This window comes from Saimiri boliviensis, chromosome 10 (genome assembly GCF_048565385.1).
Source record: "Saimiri boliviensis isolate mSaiBol1 chromosome 10, mSaiBol1.pri, whole genome shotgun sequence".
NCBI lineage: Eukaryota > Metazoa > Chordata > Mammalia > Primates > Cebidae > Saimiri > Saimiri boliviensis.
This window is the reverse complement of record NC_133458.1, coordinates 28,472,371-28,493,268: the sequence shown is the minus strand read 5'-3', so window position 1 is coordinate 28,493,268 and position 20,898 is coordinate 28,472,371. Positions and strand designations below refer to the sequence as shown.

Below are 20,898 nucleotides of genomic sequence, written 5' to 3'. Positions count from 1 at the left end.
AGGCTAGCATTGCAGCTGCATTTGGGACCATTCAAGTCTGTCATCCTCATGTATATTCCTGTGCTATTAAACATATCAGGGCAATGCATCCTGATATATTTAATGTATTTATTATATTGTCCCCTGAGGTTGGAGTAGTGAGGTCTCACTGATAGTCCTCCCAGAGCTGGCAGTTAAAGAGCCTGGCACCTACCCCCCACCTGTGTCACCTCTGCAGACTCCAGCCCCCTTTCTGCCTTCAGCCATGAGTGGAAGCCACCCCAGGCCCTTACCAGATGCAGATGCCCAACTTGATGCCCAGCCATCAGAACTGTGAGCCAAATATACCTTTTTCTGTAGAAATTACCCAGCCTCAGGTTTTCCGTTACAGGAACACCAAATGGATGAAACCCCTATAAATGTCCAAGGATACCTTGCCCCACAGCCTCATCCACAGACTATATTGTCACTGCTCAGATTTTTGCCAGCCTGACAGGTGAGATGGTATCTCAGTGCCACTTCTCATTATGAGCAAGGCTGAGAAGCTTTTCACATGGTTAAGTGCCTGTACAGATTTTTTTAAATAAATAATTTTAGAATGGTTTTAGATTTAAGGAAAAGTTCCTAATAGAGTTCCTATGTACCCCCATTTTCTCCAGTTGTTAACATCTTACATTACTACGACACACTTGAGACAACTAACGAAACCATGTGGACAATTACGATCAACTCAACTTTCTTCCTTGGATTTCATTAGTTTTTCTCTGATATCCTTTTTCGGTTCCAGAATGCTATCCAAGATATAACATTACATTCACTTGTCACGTCTTAGACTCCTCTGGTCTATGACAGTTTCTTAAGACTTTTCTTTTTTTTTTTTTTTGAGATGGAGTTTCGCCCTTGTTACCCAGGCTGGAGTGCAATGGCGCGATCTCGGCTCACCGCAACCTCCGCCTCCTGGGCTTAGGCAATTCTCCTGCCTCAGCCTCCTGAGTAGCTGGGATTACAGGCACGTGCCACCATGCCCAGCTAATTTTTTGCACTTTTAGTAGAGACGGGGTTTCACCATATTGACTTTTCTTGTTGTTGATCTTGATGGTTTTGAGGAATACTGGTAATTTCTTAAAGCATGTCCTTCAGTTTGGGCTTATCTGATGTACTCATTTGTTTTTAGAGATAGGGTCTCACTCTGTTGCTTAGGCTGGAGTGCCATAGTGCAACCTTGAACTCCTAGGCTCAGAGGAGCCCCTCACATAGCTGGGACTACAGGTGCACAACACACCTGGCTGTTTTCTTTTACAGACCTGGTCTCGAAATTGCCCAGGCTGGTCTCAAACTCCTGGTCTCAAGTGATCCTCCCATCGTGGCCTCCCAGAGCTGAGACTACAGGCCTGAGCCACCAGGACCTGCCTGCTTTTCATGGTTTTTGTATGGAAGACCATCGAAGTGAAGCATTATTTCCACTACACCGTATCAAGTGTGCATGTGACAAACCTGATTTATCACTGTTTTTTGACCTTGATCGTCTGACTGAAGTAGTGATAGGTTCCTCTATCATGAAACTACTCTTCATCCTCCCTGTTCTAGGTGTACACATGTACGGTGGTCTCAGAACTGTTCACCTGCATCCTCTTAAACTTTACCAACTAGAGTACAGTGGTTGTATACAGCTCCTTTTGTCTTTAGTCTTCGTTTTCAATCATTTACAAAGGTTACCACCTTTTTTTCCTCACAGGCCTGTGCAGTTCTATTCCCTCCTGAAATTGTCAATGTTTTGAGATTAGGAGATGGGAGATGTCATATACCTGGTTTCCAGCTTCTCTCAAAAAGTGGCAAATATGAAAACATTATCATACAGTCCTCAAAGGCAATAATCAGCTGGAACTCTGAGCGGGGAATGTTCTCCCAGTTCATTAGGGTCCTCTCCAGGCCTGCTTCCTTTCACTGCTCTCCATGGCCCTAAGGGCGTTTGAGTTTGCAACCCTTGACGAATGGTGGAGCAGGGAGACCAAGTGTAGATGAACTGTGAAGGCTTGAAAGGGCCAGGTGCCCCACGAGACCACTGGTGGGCTGATTTCCCCAGTACTGATAGCAGTTGAGTCACTGCCAACAATCTTCCCTGCATTTCTATTTATTGGTTTCTTAAAAATAAAACATGAAAACAACAATAAAAAACCTGGCTGTCACTTAAGAGATTTCTGTGCTGTAGTAGCCAGCTGTGGATGAACATTATCCAGAAGTGACAGATGTAACAAACGCCACAGGTAAAGGCAGGCCAGTGTGTGGTATAATTGACTGCTCCCTAGCCAGGCTAGGGCTCCCCTTGGTAGTAGCTTTTGGCTGCTCTGGGGGCCTGTGCTGGGGCTTGCTGGAACCCACAGGATCTTGATGCCCACAGCCCTGGGGATGAACACATCCCTTTAGCCCCCAGCAGTTTCTCTCCCTTTTCAAGCTCCTCATCCCCAAGTTCAACCTCATAACCAACTAAATGTACCCTTTTAAGACTCCTTCCTATTATTCAGCTTTTCCTCGAGCAAAAGTACCCTGGCCAGGTACTTTTCGGTGGCTCACGCCTGTAGTCCCAGCACTTTGGGAGGCAGAGGCGGGCGGATCACGAGATGAGGCGGGTGGATCACGAGGTCAAGAGTTGGAGACCTGCCTGGCCAACATGGTGAAACCCCATGTCTACTAAAAATACAAAAATTAGCCAGGCATGGTGGTGAGCACTTGTAATCCAAGCTATTCAGGAGGCTGGGGCAGAATTTCTTGATCCCGGGAGGCAGAGGTTGCAGTAAGCCGAGATCGTGCCACTGCACGCTGGCCTGGGTGACAGCACAAGACTCCGTCTCCAAAACAAAACAAAACAACCCTTTTCAGTCTTTGTAGACTAGAAGATATCAATGGCTTTTCCCGTTTTTGCTGAAGGAGTATTCTTGGCAGGCAATGTTCTCATTTGCTGGTAATTTGTCCCCCCAAAATCAGGCACTTCTTGTTGCAAAATCTTGAATTTTTAAGGTCTCTTGGTTTTGGCTTTCATCTTATGATACATTTAAACCAGGGCCACACATGCCGGGTGCGGTGGCTCAAGCCTGTAATCCCAGCACTTTGGGAGGCCGAGGCGGGTGGATCACAAGGTCAAGAGATCGAGACCATCCTGGTCAACATGGTGAAACCCCGTCTCTACTAAAAAATACAAAAAAAATTAGCTGGGCATGGTGGTGCGTGCCTATAATCCCAGCTACTCAGGAGGCTGAGGCAGGAGAATTGCCTGAACCCAGGAGGTGGAGGTTGCGGTGAGCCGAGATCGCGCCATTGCACTCCAGCCTGGGTAACAAGAGCAAAACTCCGTCTCAAAAACAAAAAAAACAAAAAAAAAAACAAAAAAAAAAAAACAAAAAAAAACCAGGGCCACACAAAGTAGACATTTACATACATTCATGAACGTCGATGCCATTCAAAAGCACAAGTTCCTTTATGTCTTAGGCGTCTATTCTCAGTTATTATTCTTGTTAACAACCGTCTTCAAACAGATACATAAGGATTGCAAGTTACTGTGTTTTTGTCGTCTTGCTGGAAATAGCCCCAATGGATGACCTGTGCTCCACATCACCATAAACATTTCATGGCTAATCCCATCACCAGACAATTCTGTGGGGGAGGTGAGTTAGGCAGTTAGCTCACCTGCCCACATGGATGGGAGATACTCATTCTATTTCTACTAGACAATGCCATGCAGAAACAGCATTTCCATTAGGGGATCTGATCCTGAACAGTTACTTTTAAAATTAAAATCCAGATGGGCATCCTTGCTATGTCAAAAGCTTCAGAGCAGCCCTTTCAAATAATCCATAAAGCTTAAGTAAGCAGTTAGGTTCTGACACCATTAATGACACAGGGCTGTTTACAAAGCTCTAGCTTTAGATATGCATTCCACATGCTGTTTTTCAGTGGCTGGGGAGGGTTGTAATGTCTTCCACGTTTCTTTTTTTCAGTTCCCCACACAACTGCCTGTGAAGAAAGCCAAATTCCTTAAACAGAGCAAAATCAACTGGTTATTTCAAGGACCTAGGGTTGGATAAAACTTAAAGGTTTTATTATTTAACCAGAACACGAGAGGGATGGCTGGGGTAATCTGCTGATCCTTGGAATCTGGTATCACTCTTGTTTTTTCTCTCCTTCTAATATTGCCTCTTTAGAGATTAAAATCCTGTATACCACTGATGTTATGCTGGAAGGTTTGTTTCACTGACTGATTCCTACCATAGCTTGAGGATTTATGCTCAGGAGTGAAAAAGTTACAATGACAGGCAAAGAAAAGGCAGAGAAATGTCAGTATCAACAACACGTATCACGTTAGAATATAACTCTGCAGTTATTAGCTCGAAGCCCAATTGCCATAACAGACTATGATTCCATTTATTAAAAACTCAGGAAAATGCAAACTAATCTAGTGACAGAAAGCAAACCAGAGGTTACCTGGGAATAGGGATGGATGGGAAGAGGTAGGAGGGAGGGGTTACTTCCTGCCTCTTCCCATCCATCTCCATTCCCAAGTAACCACCGGGAAAGGTTCAAAGAGGGGCTCAAGAAAACTTTTGGCAATAAAATGTTCACTACCCCGATTGTGATAATGGCTTCATGGGTGTGTATCAAAGCTTATCAAAGTGTATACCTTAAACACATGCAGATCGTGTTAATGATACTTCAAAAAAAATTTTTTTTAAAGACCAATAAATCTGTAGGTCAGTAAACAGTCTACTTGGGTGGCCACAGTAGGAAAACCATACCACACTGCTGTTTAACATGATAGAGTAACCCAACTCTTTCCCACTGAGGTTTCATGAAAGGGTAAAATGTTAAGCATGATGACTTTTGGTGTGAATTAGGAGAGTAAAAGATGCAGAATGAGCCACTTCCCTGAAGTATGAAGGGTCTGTGGCATCAGGGCAGGGTCTGCTCTTTCAACTCCATCCCCAGATGTCTATCAGGTAACAAGGGCTGCTTCCTTAGCTAGTCTAGCTGTACCACTTCAGAGCTACAAGAGAGTGAATGAAAGTAAAAACAAACACTAGTTAAATTTTAAAAATTTATTCTTTTCTTTTGTTGCTGTTGATTTGTTCTTGAGATGGCTACAACACCAGACAGAACAGTGCCCTCATATCTGACGGCTGTGCAGGGCTTGCACTCCTTTGAAACATTAAGATCTGTTTTGGGCTTCCCTCTTCGGCCTCACCCTCCCCTTGAAATCAAGTAATTTCCACACTTTTTAGTAAAATACTAAACGACACATCATCCCTTGTTAGCCCTGTAAACATTTTTTTTTCTCCACACACCCTCCCTCTTTTTTTTCTCTCATGTCTGTGGGTGAATAATTTGCTAAGAAAAAAACCTTAAAAAACAAAAATTGATACATTTATATCCTGCCCCCCACCCTACCCCAGTTTTGGCTCTTCAAAGGTGGACAACCTGATGTGGACTAGAAACGGACTGAGAATGAATGGGGTCAGGGTTCAGATATCCATAAATTCTAACCCTGGCAGGTCCTGAGCATCACTGATGTGGCCACAATAGAAAGCAAACAGGCTCCTTGCTTACTCCCCCTTGTCTAAACAATTCTAAAGGTGGGAAGAAACACCTGGGGAAGGCAGAAATTTCTACTCACTTGCGTTAAAAGGAGAGAAGAGAGAAAGAGGAGGAAGGGTAGGAGAGGAAAGAGAGCATAAAACCATAGAAAACCTGAACAAAGGACCCTGACCCTCTTCTTCCAATTGCAGCTAATTAATTCATTTGAATCCCCACGTTCTCCCTAAGTAAATATTTTGTTTCACAGAAAGCTTGTCCTTTTGTTTTTCCTTGTGCACATGCACACTTACTTGTGCATGTGTGTGTGTGTGTGCATGTGTCATCTGCTACCAGGTGAATGTTTCAGTTCTGGTTTCTCTTTAGTTTTCCTTTTTTTTTTTTCTTTTCTTGAAATTGTTTTTCCTTTTAGAAAGTTCACCAGGAAACCAGCTCCCCTCCCACCACGCCGGGCAGGCCATAGCCATCTTTTTTAAAAACGTGCTGATTTTCCCTCACACCCCCAAACAGGAACTCCTCAGGATGGCCTCGGAAGGCTGGAGTCTCTCCCTGTCTGGAGGGACACCCTGGTGGCGGTGAAGGCCCCTCTGCCACAACGGAGGTTTCTGATTGTGGGACACAGTCTGGTTTTTGTTTTCTTCCTGTCTTCTAATTTTAAAAGACATTCCTGGCAAAAAAGATAAGACACTCAATAACCACATCGGGAAACAGAGCACTAGTAAAATCAACCTTAAGGCAGAGTTTTCTATATTTCCTCAGGTACCTCATTCTGAACTTTACCATAAGAACTCAGAAAAAAAAAGCCAAAATAAATATCTGAAATTTTAACTTGTGGGTTCAAGGAAGCTACTGCTTTAATGAGACACCATATGCAGTGCACTTCCAATGCTGAGTGTGCTGTGGAAACAAGGGATGACGTGCCAGGGAGGGAAAAGAGTCAGCAGGCCCAGGCTTCCCATTGCAAAGCAGCCAAGGAAGTTCCACCTCAGTCTGCTGTAAACCCCACAGGCTTCATGACAATTTTATTTTGAAAGAAGGCTCTGCCTACTAACAACAGTTAAAAACAACAAAACAAAACACCAATTGGGATGCTACCAAAAGGATACTGTGTTAAGTGGAGTGGTTCAAAGTGAGAACTCTGGTACCAGGATATCTACATGTGAATTCTGGCTCCACCAATACCATTTGCCTGTGATAACAGGCAAATCGTTAAAAGTCAATTTCCTCTTTTGTAAAATGGGAAAAATAGTAACAAACCCAGAAAAGCAGACAGGGCTTATCCTGGTTAATACATATAAAGCACTTAAAATGGTGCCCTGACACACAGTAAGGGCACAATGAAAGGTAACCATGGACACCTACAGCTGTCCATAAGCAACCTTATGAGGTGTATCAATGTCAGCTAACCCAGACACCATGCAAAACCTGGTGATCCCAAATGATATTATTACTCATTAAAACAATTGAAATTAAGAAATGATTTTGGGTATGGCAAGGCACTGCTGAACATCACCTTTAACTACGAATGCACTTATCACAGAAACTACCAGTGAGTGCATCAAGAATTGCCTCTTGGGAGAAGAAACTCTACTTGAGACATCAAAAGCTGGGCTTAGAGGAGAGCTGCCTTTCTTCTCTCTGTCAAGAAACTGGCACCCAAATTCTACTACCCACTCCTTTTAGCTAAGCTTGGTGCCTTGCTTCAGAATCGGGAGACGGAAAGCACATGGAGTGGAGAAAAGTACTGATTGGGAGCCAAAGATGCTTTTCCTTTACTGTAAGGGCCAAGCATCCCTAACCTGAATAGCCAAAATGCTTCAACAGCTGAAACTTTTGAATACGCACTGAAGCATTTTGGATTTTGAATTTTTGGATTAGGAATCTCCAACTAGTGTGCATCCTGCAAATATGCCAAAATCCCAGAATATTCAAAATCTGAAAAACACTTCTGAAAATGCTGGTCCCAAGCATTTCGGATAAGGGATATTCAACTCACACCTCCTGCCCTGGTCAAAACCTGGCACTTTAGCATTCAGATCATCGAGACTGGCACCCCATATAACGGTAAACTTGAGGTTGTTTCCGCCAAAGTAGCCAGGTTAAAAATACTTATTTGTTGCCATGTACACTTACCATCTTAGAAGTGTCTGTAGTAGGAAAGGGGAAGAAAATTTTTCAATGCACTTTGCAACACTTTCTTATGGAGGTGAAAATGGTCCCACATAGACACTAACAATTATCTGGCTGCCCTGGCCCAAGAAATATCAGGGCCCTGTATATTCCAGCTGTTCACCACAGTTAAATTGTTGAGTCCTTCCCTGACTCTCGCTACCAGTCCCATGATAGGCATTAAAACCTATCCCCATTCCCAGGCACCCCTGACACCTGTAGAAAAACTGGGAACTATGTATCACTCACCTGGGTGACAGGCACAGTGCAGGAGTATGAGCTATCGAAACAACCTGGTGAAGTCTCGCAAGGCCCAGCAAACTTGCTTACATTCCTCAGCACTAGAAAAGAAGAGATAGGTTAGTTCTTAACTGAGGAGAAAGACAGAATATGCTGAAAAACAACCACAACATTGGGTCACACTGAGAACCGTCCCAACTCTGCTAGGAGCTCTCTCCATCGTCTCCTGACCAACCCTGGCTTCAGGTCTTTCTGCAATTCAGGGCACAAATTATTACATATGAGAACAGTTATAAGGGTGATGGTCTTCAAAGAGTGGACTGTGGACAGTTTGGCTCCACTGTGCCCTTGAACAGCTGCCAATCTTTGTCTCAGTTTCCTCATCTATTATCTACTTCATAATGTTGTTTACAGGATTAAAATCGTCCATATACTGAGTGCTTATGATAGTAAAGCAGTGAACAAAACAGTATTCAATAAAGTAGGCTGCTATAATAACACTTGGTTGCTAAGGCTCTCATAAGTTTCCTCATTCTCTTCCAAAGATAGATTTTGTTTACAAAGGCCGGTCTAGCAACTAAGTCTCCATCAGTCATTGATTTTCTAGTTTAACAGGCTGCGCAGGATTTCCTCCTGTGGGAAGAGGAGGGAGAGAGGAAAGGGTTAAAGCATGTAGAAAGGGAGACAGAGGAAGCAGGAGATGCCTAGTGATATAAATAGCCCAATATTCATCTGACCCTGTTTTTTCAAAAGCCCTCCGCCTCCTTTTGTCCAAAACTGTCACCAAGATACCAGCTGATGCCAGCCTCATTCTACTGTATCTGTTCTCATAACAGTTTTGCGAAATGAACAAGAGGCTAAGCTAAAGCAGTGGAAAAGGAAGCACTTCTTTTTCTTTTTGAGATGGAGTCTTGCTCTTGTTGCCCAGTGCAATGGCTCAATCTCAGATCACTGCAACCTCCACCTCCCAGGTTCAAGTGATTCTTCTGCCTCAGCCTCCAGAGTAGTTGGGATTATAGGCACCTGCTACCACGCCTACCTAATTTTTTGTATTTTTAGTAGAGACGGGGTTTTGCCACGTTGGCCAGGCTGGTCTCAAACTCCTAACCTCGTGATCCACCTGCCTCAGCCTCCCAAAGTGCCGGGTTTACAGGCATAAGCCACTACGCCCAGCCAGGAAGCACTTCTTAATATGCTTGCCTTTCGGTGGCCCTCTCCCTGGCTCAGCAAACTCAGCAGTGCCTACAGCCTAGGATTCAATGTAGATGAAAATGCACTTTCCACTTCATAATGGTTAAACACCAGGAGAGGGAACTGCTCTAAGTGATCCAACAGAAAAGGTGAAAATAGAGCTATCCACTTAGGTTCCTACATCCAGATTTCCCCACCTATTATAAGTTCTAAAACATCATTATGAACCTTGACTTAGACCCCATGACTTGATTCAACAGAACATTCTGGAAACTTTCTTCTAGTCTCTCTCCATCCTAAAAATGTAATGAAAATGAGGCAGGTGGCCAGGCACAGTGGTTCATGCTTGTAAACCCAACACTTTGGGACAACACAGGGAGACCCTGTCTCTACAAATAATTTTAAAAGTAGCTGTGTGTGGTGGCACACACCTGTGGTCCCAGCTACTTGAGAGGGTAAGGCAGGAGGATCACCTGAGCCAGGGAGGCTGAGGTTGCAGTGAGCCGTGACTGTGCTACTGCACTTCAGGCTGGGCAACACAGTGAGACTCTGTCTCAAAAACAGAAAAAAGAAAATGAGAACAGTAAAGGTCTTTTGGCTTTATTTGAATCGCCATTACTGCTGTGGATTTAATAAACTTCGATTAAAGTGTTACATTTCTCATTTAATTTCCAAATCAATATTGACTGTTAACGAGGCAGCCAGGGTATATCAGCCCATATCACTCATGCTCCCGACAGGAAGGAGGAAGATCTGTAACCCAAGAGAAGTTGCTATGTGGTGTGTTATTACAAGGGACTAGGATAACAGAAAATCCTGAAACTTAGGACAGTGCTGGAGACTGAGGTTTTTTCTTTCCTACCCTAATGCCTTACATGTTTTAAATTTTACCCTTCTTCAAGAGACTTGTTTTATTTTCAAAAAAGATAGAAACAGGGTCTCACTGTTTTGCCCAGGCTGGTCTCGAACTCCTGGGTTCAAACTATCATCCTGCCTCAGCCTCCACAAGTGCTGGGATTACGGGTATGAGCCACTCTGCCTGGCCGAGACTTTGGAAGACAAATGGTAACTCCACAGCTTCCTTTGTGGCACATGAGAAAAAGTATTGAAACCAAAATGCAAATATGGGAGAATTGCAGTGAGATAGGGTGAAAGGAGGGACAGGCCACATTGTCAACTCGGCTTCTGCCCCAATCCTATGGGGAACTGCTTTGGTGTCAAACACTTCAGCCAAATGTTTAACTGAAGTGTCCTTGGTAGAAAGCCCAAAGAAATGGATCAAAAAGCTCCTTGAGGCCAGGTGCGGTGGTTCATGCCTGTAATCCCAGCACTTTGGGAGGCCGAGGCGGGCAGATCACCTGAGGTCATGAGTTTGAGAGCAGCCTGGACAACATGGTGAAACTCCATCTGCACTAAAAATTCAAAAATTAGCCGGGCATGGTGGTAGGTGCTTGTGATCCCAGCTACTTTGGAGGCTGAGGCTGAAGACTAACTTGAACCTGGGAGGCGGAGGTTGTAGTGAGCTGAGATTGCACCACTGTACTCTGGCCTGGGCGATAGAGCAAGACTCTGTCTACAAAAAATAAATAAAAAGCTCCTCGAATGTTAGAACTACAGCCACGTGCTGCACAATGATGTTCTGGTCAACGATGGACTGCATATACGCGATGGTCCTATGAGTATAATGGGGCTGAAAACTTGCACACCGCATTACTCATGTTTGTGGTGATGCTGGTACAAACAAACCTACTGCACTGCCAGTCATATAAAATGACAACACATACAATTATCTACAGTACACATTACTTGATAATAGACAACTATATTACTGGTTTATGTATTTTTTTTTTTTTGAGACGGAGTTTTCGCTCTTGTTACCCAGGCTGGAGTGCAATGGCGCGATCTCGGCTCACCGCAACCTCCGCTCACCGCAACCTCCGCCTCCTGGGTTCAGGCAATTCTCCTGCCTCAGCCTCCTGAGTAGCTGGGATTACAGGTACGTGCCACCATGCCCAGCTAATTTTTTGTATTTTTAGTAGAGACGGGGTTTCACCATGTTGACCAGTATGGTCTTGATCTCTTGACCTTGTGATCCACCCGCCTCGGCCTCCCAAAGTGCTGGGATTACAGGCTTGAGCCACCGCGCCCGGCTGGTTTATGTATATACTGTACTATACTTTTTATCATTAATTTAGAGTATATTCCTTCTATTACACAAAAAAAGGAAGTTAACTGTAAAACAGCCTCAGGCAGATCCTTCAGGAGGGATTCCAGAAGGCACTGTTATCCTAGGAGATGACAGCTCCCTCTGTGTTACTGCCCCTGAAAACCTTCTAAGTGGGACAAAATGTGGAGGTGGAGAACAGTGATATGATTGATCCTGACCCTATGTAGGTCTAGGCTAATATGTGTTTGTGTCTTAGCTTTTAACTAAAAAGTTTAAAAGCAAAAAAAAAAAAAGGTAATTTTTTTTTTTTTTTGAGACGGAGTTTCACTCTTGTTACCCAGGCTGGAGTGCAATGGCACCATCTCGGCTCACCGCAACCTCCACCTCCTGGGTTCAAGCAATTCTCCTGCCTCGGCCTCCCAAGTAGCTGGGACTACAGGCACGTGCCACCACGCCCAGCTAATTTTTGTATTTTTAGTAGAGACGGGGTTTCACCATGTTGACCAGGATGGTCTCGATCTCTTGACCTCGTGATCCACCCGCCTCGGCCTCCCAAAGTGCTGGGATTATAGGCGTGAGCCACCGCGCCCGGCCCAAAAAAAGGTAATTTTAATGATAGGAAAAACTTACGAAGATATAAAGAAAAAATTTTTTATGAGCTGTACAATTTGTGTTTTAAGTTAGGTGCTTTTACAAGAGTCCAAGATTTTTTTAAAAATTTAGTTTATAAAGTAAAAAAGTTACAGTAAGCAAGGGTTAATTTATTATTATTATTATTATTTTGAGATAGAATCTCACTCTTTTGCCCAGCCTGGAGTGCAGTGGCATGATCTCAGCTCACTGCAACCTCTGCCTCCTGGATTCAAGCGATTCTCCTGCCTCAGCATCCCGAGTAGCTGGGATTACAAGTGTGTACCACCACATCTGGCGAATTTTTTAAATTTTTAGTAGAGATGGGGTTTCACCATGTTGGTCAGGCTGGTCTCAAACTCCTGACCACAAGTGATCTGCCCACCTTGGCCTCCCAAAGTGCTGGAACTACAGGCATGAGCCACTGCACCTGGACAAGGGTTAATTTATTATTGATGAAAAAATATTTCTTAATAAATTTAGTGTAGCCTAAGTATATCGTATCTATAAAAAGTCTACAGTAGTGTATGGTAATGCCCTAGGCCTAATATTTACTCACCACTTACTCACTGACTCACCTAGAGCAACTTCTAGTCCTGCGAGCTCAATTCATGGTAAGTGCCCTCATATAGGTATACCCTTTTTTCCCTCTTTTATACTGTATTTTTACTGTACCTTTTCTATGTTTAGATATGTTTGGATACACAAATTCCTACCACTGTGTTAGAACTGCCTACAGTATTCAGTACAATAACCTGCTATACAGGTTTGTAGCCTAGGAGCAATAGGCTACACTATATAGACTAGGTGTGTGGTAGGCCATCCCATCTAGGTTTGTAGAAGTATAGTCTATGATGTTTGCACAACAATGAAATCACCTAATGACACATTTCTCAGAACATATCGCCATCATTAAAGTGATACGTGACTGTATTTTCTGTTTCAGCCCTTCTGACATTTGATATTTCTTAGCTTTTTATTTATTTTTCAACTGCCAGTATTTTTCGGATTCTATTTCCTGGCTTCTAGCCCCCAAATTCCTATCCTTCCACCATATTTCTGAAAGCTTTTATGGTCGCTATTTCTCAAGCCCCATAAGATTACTAGGGAAGTGCTGAGAAATGAGATCCTTTTGATCTGATGACCTGGTAGGTAACAGAAAATAATGAGACTGATGACTAGGGATTCAACCCCTTACTGGCCTCTAATTCCAGCCTCAGTGCTTCCCATGTTCAACATCTTTGGGATTTGAAGATCTCTGGGCAAGTGATAAGTAGTCACAGAATAAACACCAAGACAGAGAAATGGAAATGATGGCAGGCTTTCTGCTAGTCCCAATTAGTCTTAGTTAATCATGGGCTCATTGACATTTGGAAAGCAAGAATGTTATTTTAGAATGAAAGTCCAAGCTTTCTTCAAGTTGACCAACTAAAAAAGCTAGGGAATTAATTACCAGTCCCATGTGAAAAGCAGGCTTGGACTCGCTGAAATGAAACTGAACCAGTTCACCTTCTCTGCCAGAATGGCAAACAAAGTGGCATGTTGAGGCAGGTGTTACAGGACCTTAAAATCAAAAGGGAGACTGAATCATGCATGGGACAGAAAGTTCAAGGGCTACAGGCATTCTAGAGAAAGAGAATTACTAAGAGGAGATGAGCAATCTCAAGTCCTTTTCTAATACCTCAACATTAGCTCTTCTGTTCATTTCCTACCACCATGTTACAACCTGCTATAGGAAGAGCTGCAAAACTTGTTTAGCAATGAAAGATCAAGTAGGTCACATTGGTGGTGCATCTTATTTTCCCATATCACAGGGCAAAGATCACAGCTTTTTTTTTTTTTTTTTTCCCCATAGCACTACTTTACTTAGGTCTCTTTTCCTTGCCCCAAGATTTATCTTAAATTAGGAAATGATATCTATGACCTCGATTTCAGGCTTACCATAATATTTTATCTGTCATTTATTAGTCCTACTGAGGGAATAAGGGGTTGACGGAGACTTATTCTAGAATGTGTGGGATTCCAGAATGTGTGGGTGGCTGTCTTAGAGTCAGCAGGAATGACATGCCCCAGCTAGTTTTGCAAGTACATAATGACATTCTAGCAGTTTCTCCTCCAAGGAGAAAGGAGTTAACATTCACTGATCACATACTATGTGCAAGGTTTTCAGATTTCCATTTGGTATCTCATAACAATCTTATGAGACTGGTGGTACTAACCCCATTTTACTTGATAAATAAACTGAAGTTCAAAGTAATAGGGTATGTGGCAAGATTCAAATCAACATACTTGACTCCAAAACCCATCTTTGGAGGGTTTCCCCTAGGTTTCCATTTGCTCTAGGAAAATTAGAGCCAATATGATCCTGCCCTTATACTGAGACCAGCACTAAATGGAATAATGCAAAACAGAGGCAGAGAGAAGCAACTACTATATTTCTTTCCCCTGAGATAGCTTGTAGATAGAATACTACTTCTACTGAGAAGATTCATAGTAAAAGCAATCAAATAACTTTTTAAGGTCGCCCCAGTCAATATATGCCTACCCACTGGAGGAGAAATCCCCACTTCTGGCAAAATGTGTCATGAAGATGGTCACATGCTATTTTTCAGTCATGCATGTCACTTGATCTATGGATAAAAGTAAGTTACTTCTGGGGCATACTGGGCTTACTACTTAAGCCACTTAGTAAACTATAAAATAACAGCATTCCACAGTTTGGGATTTTAACATTAACAAAATTGTTGGAGACATTCCAGAAAAGAGAAAGTAAACTATTTTGGAAAGTGACATTAAGAAATCAATTCTGGGCCGGGCACGGTGGCTCAAGCCTGTAATCCCAGCACTTTGGGAGGCCGAGGCGGGTGGATCACGAGGTCGAGAGATCGAGACCATCCTGGTCAACATGGTGAAACCCCGTCTCTACTAAAAATACAAAAAACTAGCTGGGCGTGGTGGCGCGTGCCTGTAATCCCAGCTACTCAGGAGGCTGAGGCAGGAGAATTGCCTGAACCCAGGAGGCGGAGGTTGCGGTGAGCCGAGATCGCGCCATTGCACTCCAGCCTGGGTACAAGAGCGAAACTCCGTCTCAAAAAAAAAAAAAAAAAAAAAAAAAAAGAAATCAATTCTGAGAAAATACAACTAGCTCTTATACTACTGCTTAAAGTTTATTTTCTTTCCCTTCTAAGTCTGACTTTACCCATAAAAGTGTAATTTATACTCATAAAAAAGTGCACATAGTACAGAAAGTAATTAAAAGTAAAAGCCTCCTTCCCCTCCTAGCCTCACTTATATATCTTTCCAAAAACTTACTGTGCATAAAGTAGCCTCTGTGTGTGTATAATTTACAATAAACAGATCTTTAAAGTGAAAGCTGGTTCACTTAAAGTAGCATAAAAAATACTTATGAAAACATTTAACCAAGGAGGTGAAAAACTTACACACTGAAAACTACAAAATATAGGTGAAAAAATTAAAGACACCAATAAATGGAACAAAATACTGTATTTGTCGATTTGGAGATTTAGTATTCTTACAATTTCAATACTACTCAAAGCAATCTGTAGATTCAATACAATCCCCATCAAAATCCCAACAACCAACCTCTTGTACAGAAAAATCTACCCTAAAATTCATATGGAATTTCAAGGATCCCCAAGTGGCCAAAATAATCTTTAAAAAGAACATTACAGGCCTCAAATTCCTGATTCTAAAACTTACTACAAAGCCACAGTAATCAAAACAGCATGGTATTGACATAAGGAAATACCTCATAGACCAATGGAAAAGAACAGAGAGACTATTAATAAATTCTCTGGTATATGGTCAAATGATTTCAACACAGATGCCAAGACCATTCAGTGCAGAAAGGAAAGTGTTTTCAACAAATGGTACTGGGAAAACTGGATATCCACATGCAAAAGAAAGAGGCTGGACTCTTACCTAACATCACATACAAAAATTAACTCAAAATGGATCAAAGACCTGACATAAGAACTAAAACTGTAAAACTCTTACAAGAAAACCTAGGAGGAAAAGTTTATGACATTAAATCTGGCAATGACTTCCTAGATATGACACCAAACAGGCAACAAAAGCAAAAACAGATAAACTAGGCTACATCAAAATTAAAAACTTCTATGCATCAAGAGACACAATCAACAGAATGAAAAGGCAACCCAAAGAATGGAAGAAAATATCTGCGAATCATGTACCTGATAAGAAATTAATATCTCAAATATAAAAGGAACTCCTGCAACTCAACCACAAAAGAAACCCAATTTTTAAATGGGCAAAGCACTTGAATAGATGTTTCTCCAAGAGGATAGACAAATGGCCAATACACATATGAAAAAATGCTCAACATCACTAATCATTAGAGAACTGCAAATGAAAACTGCATTGAGGTATCACTTCATACTTGGTATGAAATGCTAAGATGGCTACTCTCAAAAACCCAGGAAATAACAAGTGTTGGCGAGGAGTGGAGAAACTGGAACTTTGTGCACTGCTAGTGGGAATGTAAACTGGTGCAGCTGCTATGGAAAACAGTGTGGTGGTTCTTCAAAAAATTAAAGAAGATTAAATATGATCCAGCAATTCCACGTCTGGGTATCCAAAAGAATTGAAAGCAGGAGCTGAAAGAGACATGCGTATACCTGTGTTTACAGCAGCCTTACAACAGCTAAGAGGTAGAAGCAACCCAAATGGTCATCAACAGATGAAAGGATAAATAAAATATGGTATATACATACAATGGAATAATATTTAGCCTTAAAACGGAAGGAAATTCTGGCACACATTACAACACAGATAAACTCTGAGGACATTATGCTAAGTGAGGTAAGCTAGTCACAAAAAGACAAATCTGTATAATCTCACTTATATGAGGTATCTAAAGTAGTCAGACTCAAACAATAAGTAGGAAGGTAACTGCTAGGAGATGGGGAGACAGGAGAATTGTTGCTTAATGGGTATAGTTTCAGTATTACAAGATGAAAAAATTCTTGAGATTGGTTATACAACAACATGAATATATACTTTACTGAACTGTGCATTTATAAAAATGGTTCATACTGTAAATTTCCTATTATGCGTATTTTTATCACAAATAGAAATTTTAAAAATTATTTTAAAAGCTGAAGTTAGGTTAATAAGATACTATTATTTTAACCTTTACAATTTATCCTGTATATTTTTCTGTATTATCACATATTTCTTCTTCCTTTTTCATCTTTGGGACTACTTACTAGTATAAACATATTGTTAATTATTTAACTTTTCTTTATTGGTGGGCAATTAGAATATTTCCAGTTTTTTCACTACTACTAACCTTGCTGTAACATTCCTTCTTTGACTTATGTATCTTTCCACACTGTATGATTATAAGCCATTGCCTAAAATTTAGTCAGAACTCTAAAGACTCTAGATATAAAAAGAGTATCAGGGCAAGGAAACGCGTAGCTATAAAATCCAACGTTAAGTTGCTATCATTAATATTAAGACCGTAAGTCTCGATAATTGTGTGATTGCTCCTCCTTTGCACGTTTCTTCTGCTGCCCATAGTCCCAACTTGGCCATGAGGGAGTTCATGCTCACCCAAACCAAACACTGCAGGAACCATATCGGTGCAAAGTTCTGGGAGGTGATATATGATAAACATGGCATCAACTCCACTGGCACCTACTGTGGGGACAGTGACCTGCAGCTGGAGCGCATCAGTGTGTACTACAACGAGGCCAGTGATAGTAGGTACGTGGCTTGCACTGTGCTCGTGGATTTGGAGCTGGGCACCATAGACCCCATGCGCTTGGGGCCCTTCAGGCAGATCTTCAGGCCAGACAACTTCGTCTTTGGTCAGTGTAGGGCCAGTAACAACTGGGCCAAGGGGTACTACAAAGAAGGTGCGGAGCTGATGGAGTCAGTGATGGATGTTGTGAGAAGAGAGGCTGAGAGCCGTGATTGCCTGCAGGTTTTCTAGCTGACCCACTCCCTGGGTGGGCGGACTGGGTCTGGGATAGGTAAACTTCTCATGGACAAAATTTGAGAGGAGTACCCAGACAGGATCACAAACATATTCAGCGTCCTGCCCTCACCCAGAGTGTCAGACACCATGGTGGAGCCCATAATGCCACCCTTTTCATCAACCAGCTCATAGAAAATGCGGACGAGACATTCTGCATCGGTAATGAAGCACTCCATAACATCTGTTCCAGAACCTTAAAACTGACCACACCCACCTACGGTGACCTGAATCACCTGGTGTCTGCTACCATGAGTGGGGTCACCACATGCCTGTACTTCCCAGGCCAGCTGAATGCCGACCTGCCGAAGCTGGCTGTGAACATGGTTCCATTTCCTGGGCTGCACTTCTTTATGCCTGGCTTTGTCTCACTGACCAGCCAGCAGTACTGGGCCCTGACGGTGGCTGGGCTCACTTAGCAGCTGTTCGACGCTAAGAATATGATGGCCACCTGTGACCCCCGACATGGCTGCTACGTAACCGTGGCTGCCCTTTTCAGAGGTCACATGTCCATGAGGGAGGTGAATGAGCAAATGCTCAATATCCAGAAGAAGAACAGCATCTACTTTGTTGAGTGGCTCCCTCACAACGTGAAAAGAGCCACCTGTGACACCCCACCCTGGGGCTAAAAATGTTGGCCACCTTCATCGGTAAGAACACAGCTGTCCAGAAGCTCTTCAAACGCAATGCTGAACAGCTTACAGCTATGTTCAGGCGCAAGGCCTTCCTGCACTGGTACGCAAGTGAGGGCATGGATGAGATGGAGTTCACCGAGGCAACCTTAACGACCTGGTGTCAGAATATCAGTAATATCAAGACGCCACAGCTGAGGAGGAAGAGTTTGAGGAGTGTGCTGAGAAGGTAGCCTAGAAGCTTCCTTTTCCAGGTAAAGGGAGAAGTAGTGTGGATTCTTTAGTGTATTCTGATAGCCATTGTTACTTCTTTGTACCTCTATTGAGTCTTTACATCTCCTGCTACATTTTAAAGCACTTTTATAATGTGTAGTTTGGCCTAATAAAGTATTTTTATGGGGGGAAAAAAAAAAAAACAAAAAAAAACAACCATAAGTCTCATAACCTTGGTTTGGTGATTACTTCTAAAGAAAAATATTCAAAAGAAGGAAAATGCTCTATTTTTGACATTATCTGCAATACTAAAAAACTGAAAAATAATATAAATGCCTACTACTACAGGCATTATAAGGATATTAAGTAACACTTTTATGGCTATAAACAATAATCAGGAGGACTATGTAACTATATTAAAAATGTTTATATGTTCACAGTAATAAAACACACCCACTTTACATTTTAAGCTGTAATCCAGAGATTTTAAGTGTCTCATGGGCCTAATGTATCCCAGACAGATGTTTTGCTTGGACTACACAACTTCTTTGAAATTAGAATCTGACTATCTTCAGGCATGGTAAACATTCTCCAATTCACTGTAGTCTTCGTCACTTTTAATGTTTTACAACCAATGCTTTGCCTTATTTAGGTACCTACATTCATGACCCCTGAATGTGGATAAAAACTCTGAAGGACTTAGGAAATACAGACAGATCTTCTGACAGGGAGTGAACTGCACAGTGCATTTTTCCTTTGGGAGAAATAGTGCCTCCACTTATCATTAAAATCTGTATGATCTCATAAACACTGAGTCCTATTGAGTACTTTCCTGAACTGCTTTTATAACTTATCCCAGTTAGTACATATGTAAAATATATGTACATACATACACAGTATGGTGATGTTCTACCACTAGATTGGCTTCCAATGTCAATTTGTGCAATTCCAGGTTAAAAAGACTACAAATTGTAAATTCCCAAGGGCATATAAGAAGCCCCAGTGTCACTCACCTAGTGACTTGCTTGTGGAAGTCTGTAAGTTGTTTGTGTGTCACTGTGACAGCTCCCACAGTTGTCTCCTTTGGCAAACCTTTTAAGGAATTTTCTAACCATCGACAAAAAGTCTGTATAGGGAAGAGAGGTAAGAGTTTTAAAAGGAAGCATGGCTTACTCACCTGACACCCTATAGGTACTAACAAAAACCTCACACATTTTCCTAGTAGCATTTACTCCCCTACACTTGGAAATAAGTAATCAACAAAAGTGCTCTCATTAGCCCTTCGAACCCTCTGGGTTGATGCAGTCTGCACATGCATGCCTAGACTTCCCTTCAAAGGGGCAGCAGACATCATTTCAGAAAAGGACCTTCTACATCTTAGAAATGAGGTTTCTTCTGGATGAGGCTATTGTTCTGTTTTTGTCATAACGTATGTGACATATATACATATGCATGTGTGTGCATAAACACACGGCACACGCAATTCTTTTGAGATGGGTCTCACTCTGTTGCCCAGGCTAGCATGCAGTGCACTGACTGCAGCTTTGACCTTCCAGGTTCAAGTGATCCTCCTACCTCAGCCTCCCAAGTAGCTCAGACTATAGAATTGTACAACCATGCCTGGCTAATTAAAAACAATTTTTTTTTTTTTTTTTTTTTTTTTTTTTTTTAAGAGATGGAGTCTCTTTTTATATTGCCCAGACTCGTCTCAAACTCCTAGGCTCAAGAGATCATCCCAAAGTACTGGGACTATAGGTATAAACACTTGGCCAGTATATTTTTAAAATTAAACAAAAATCAATCCAAAGTAAAGGTCAGATCCTTGAAAGAGCAGGGGCAAAAAGTATACTTAAGCCACCATGTCAGAAACTATACATATGAGTCCAGAATCTTAAGGATTTTAAGGTCATCTCTTTCAGATGAAGTCCTATCCATTCAGTTCCTCTGTGGTATCTACCTGCTCTTTGTGTTAAAAAAAGCTTACTCTTGCTGCTGTTCAATTTACTTATATCCGAGCATTCTCTTTATGCCTTTCATATGCACAATAATTGGCTCTACTCCCTTTACTTCCTTCC

General features: G+C 42.1%; 1 protein-coding gene and 1 pseudogene across 3 annotated transcripts in view; one reads left to right on the top strand and one right to left on the bottom strand.

Moving 5' to 3' along the window:
* Positions 1-5,051: 5,051 nt before the first annotated feature.
* TNPO3 (transportin 3) overlaps positions 5,052-20,898 on the bottom strand; it is a 103,347-nt gene continuing 87,500 nt past the window's right edge. For all 3 annotated transcript variants that reach the window (XM_039472662.2, XM_039472663.2, XM_039472664.2), the window contains 3 exons: positions 19,837-19,949; positions 7,978-8,069; positions 5,052-6,226 (listed from right to left, as the gene is read on the bottom strand). In XM_039472662.2, coding sequence (XP_039328596.1) covers positions 8,009-8,069; positions 19,837-19,949 — 174 coding nt within the window. In that variant the 3' untranslated portion in view covers positions 5,052-6,226; positions 7,978-8,008. The remainder of the gene's footprint in view (positions 6,227-7,977; positions 8,070-19,836; positions 19,950-20,898) is intronic.
* Positions 17,328-18,937, top strand: LOC101044320 (tubulin beta-8 chain-like; annotated as a pseudogene).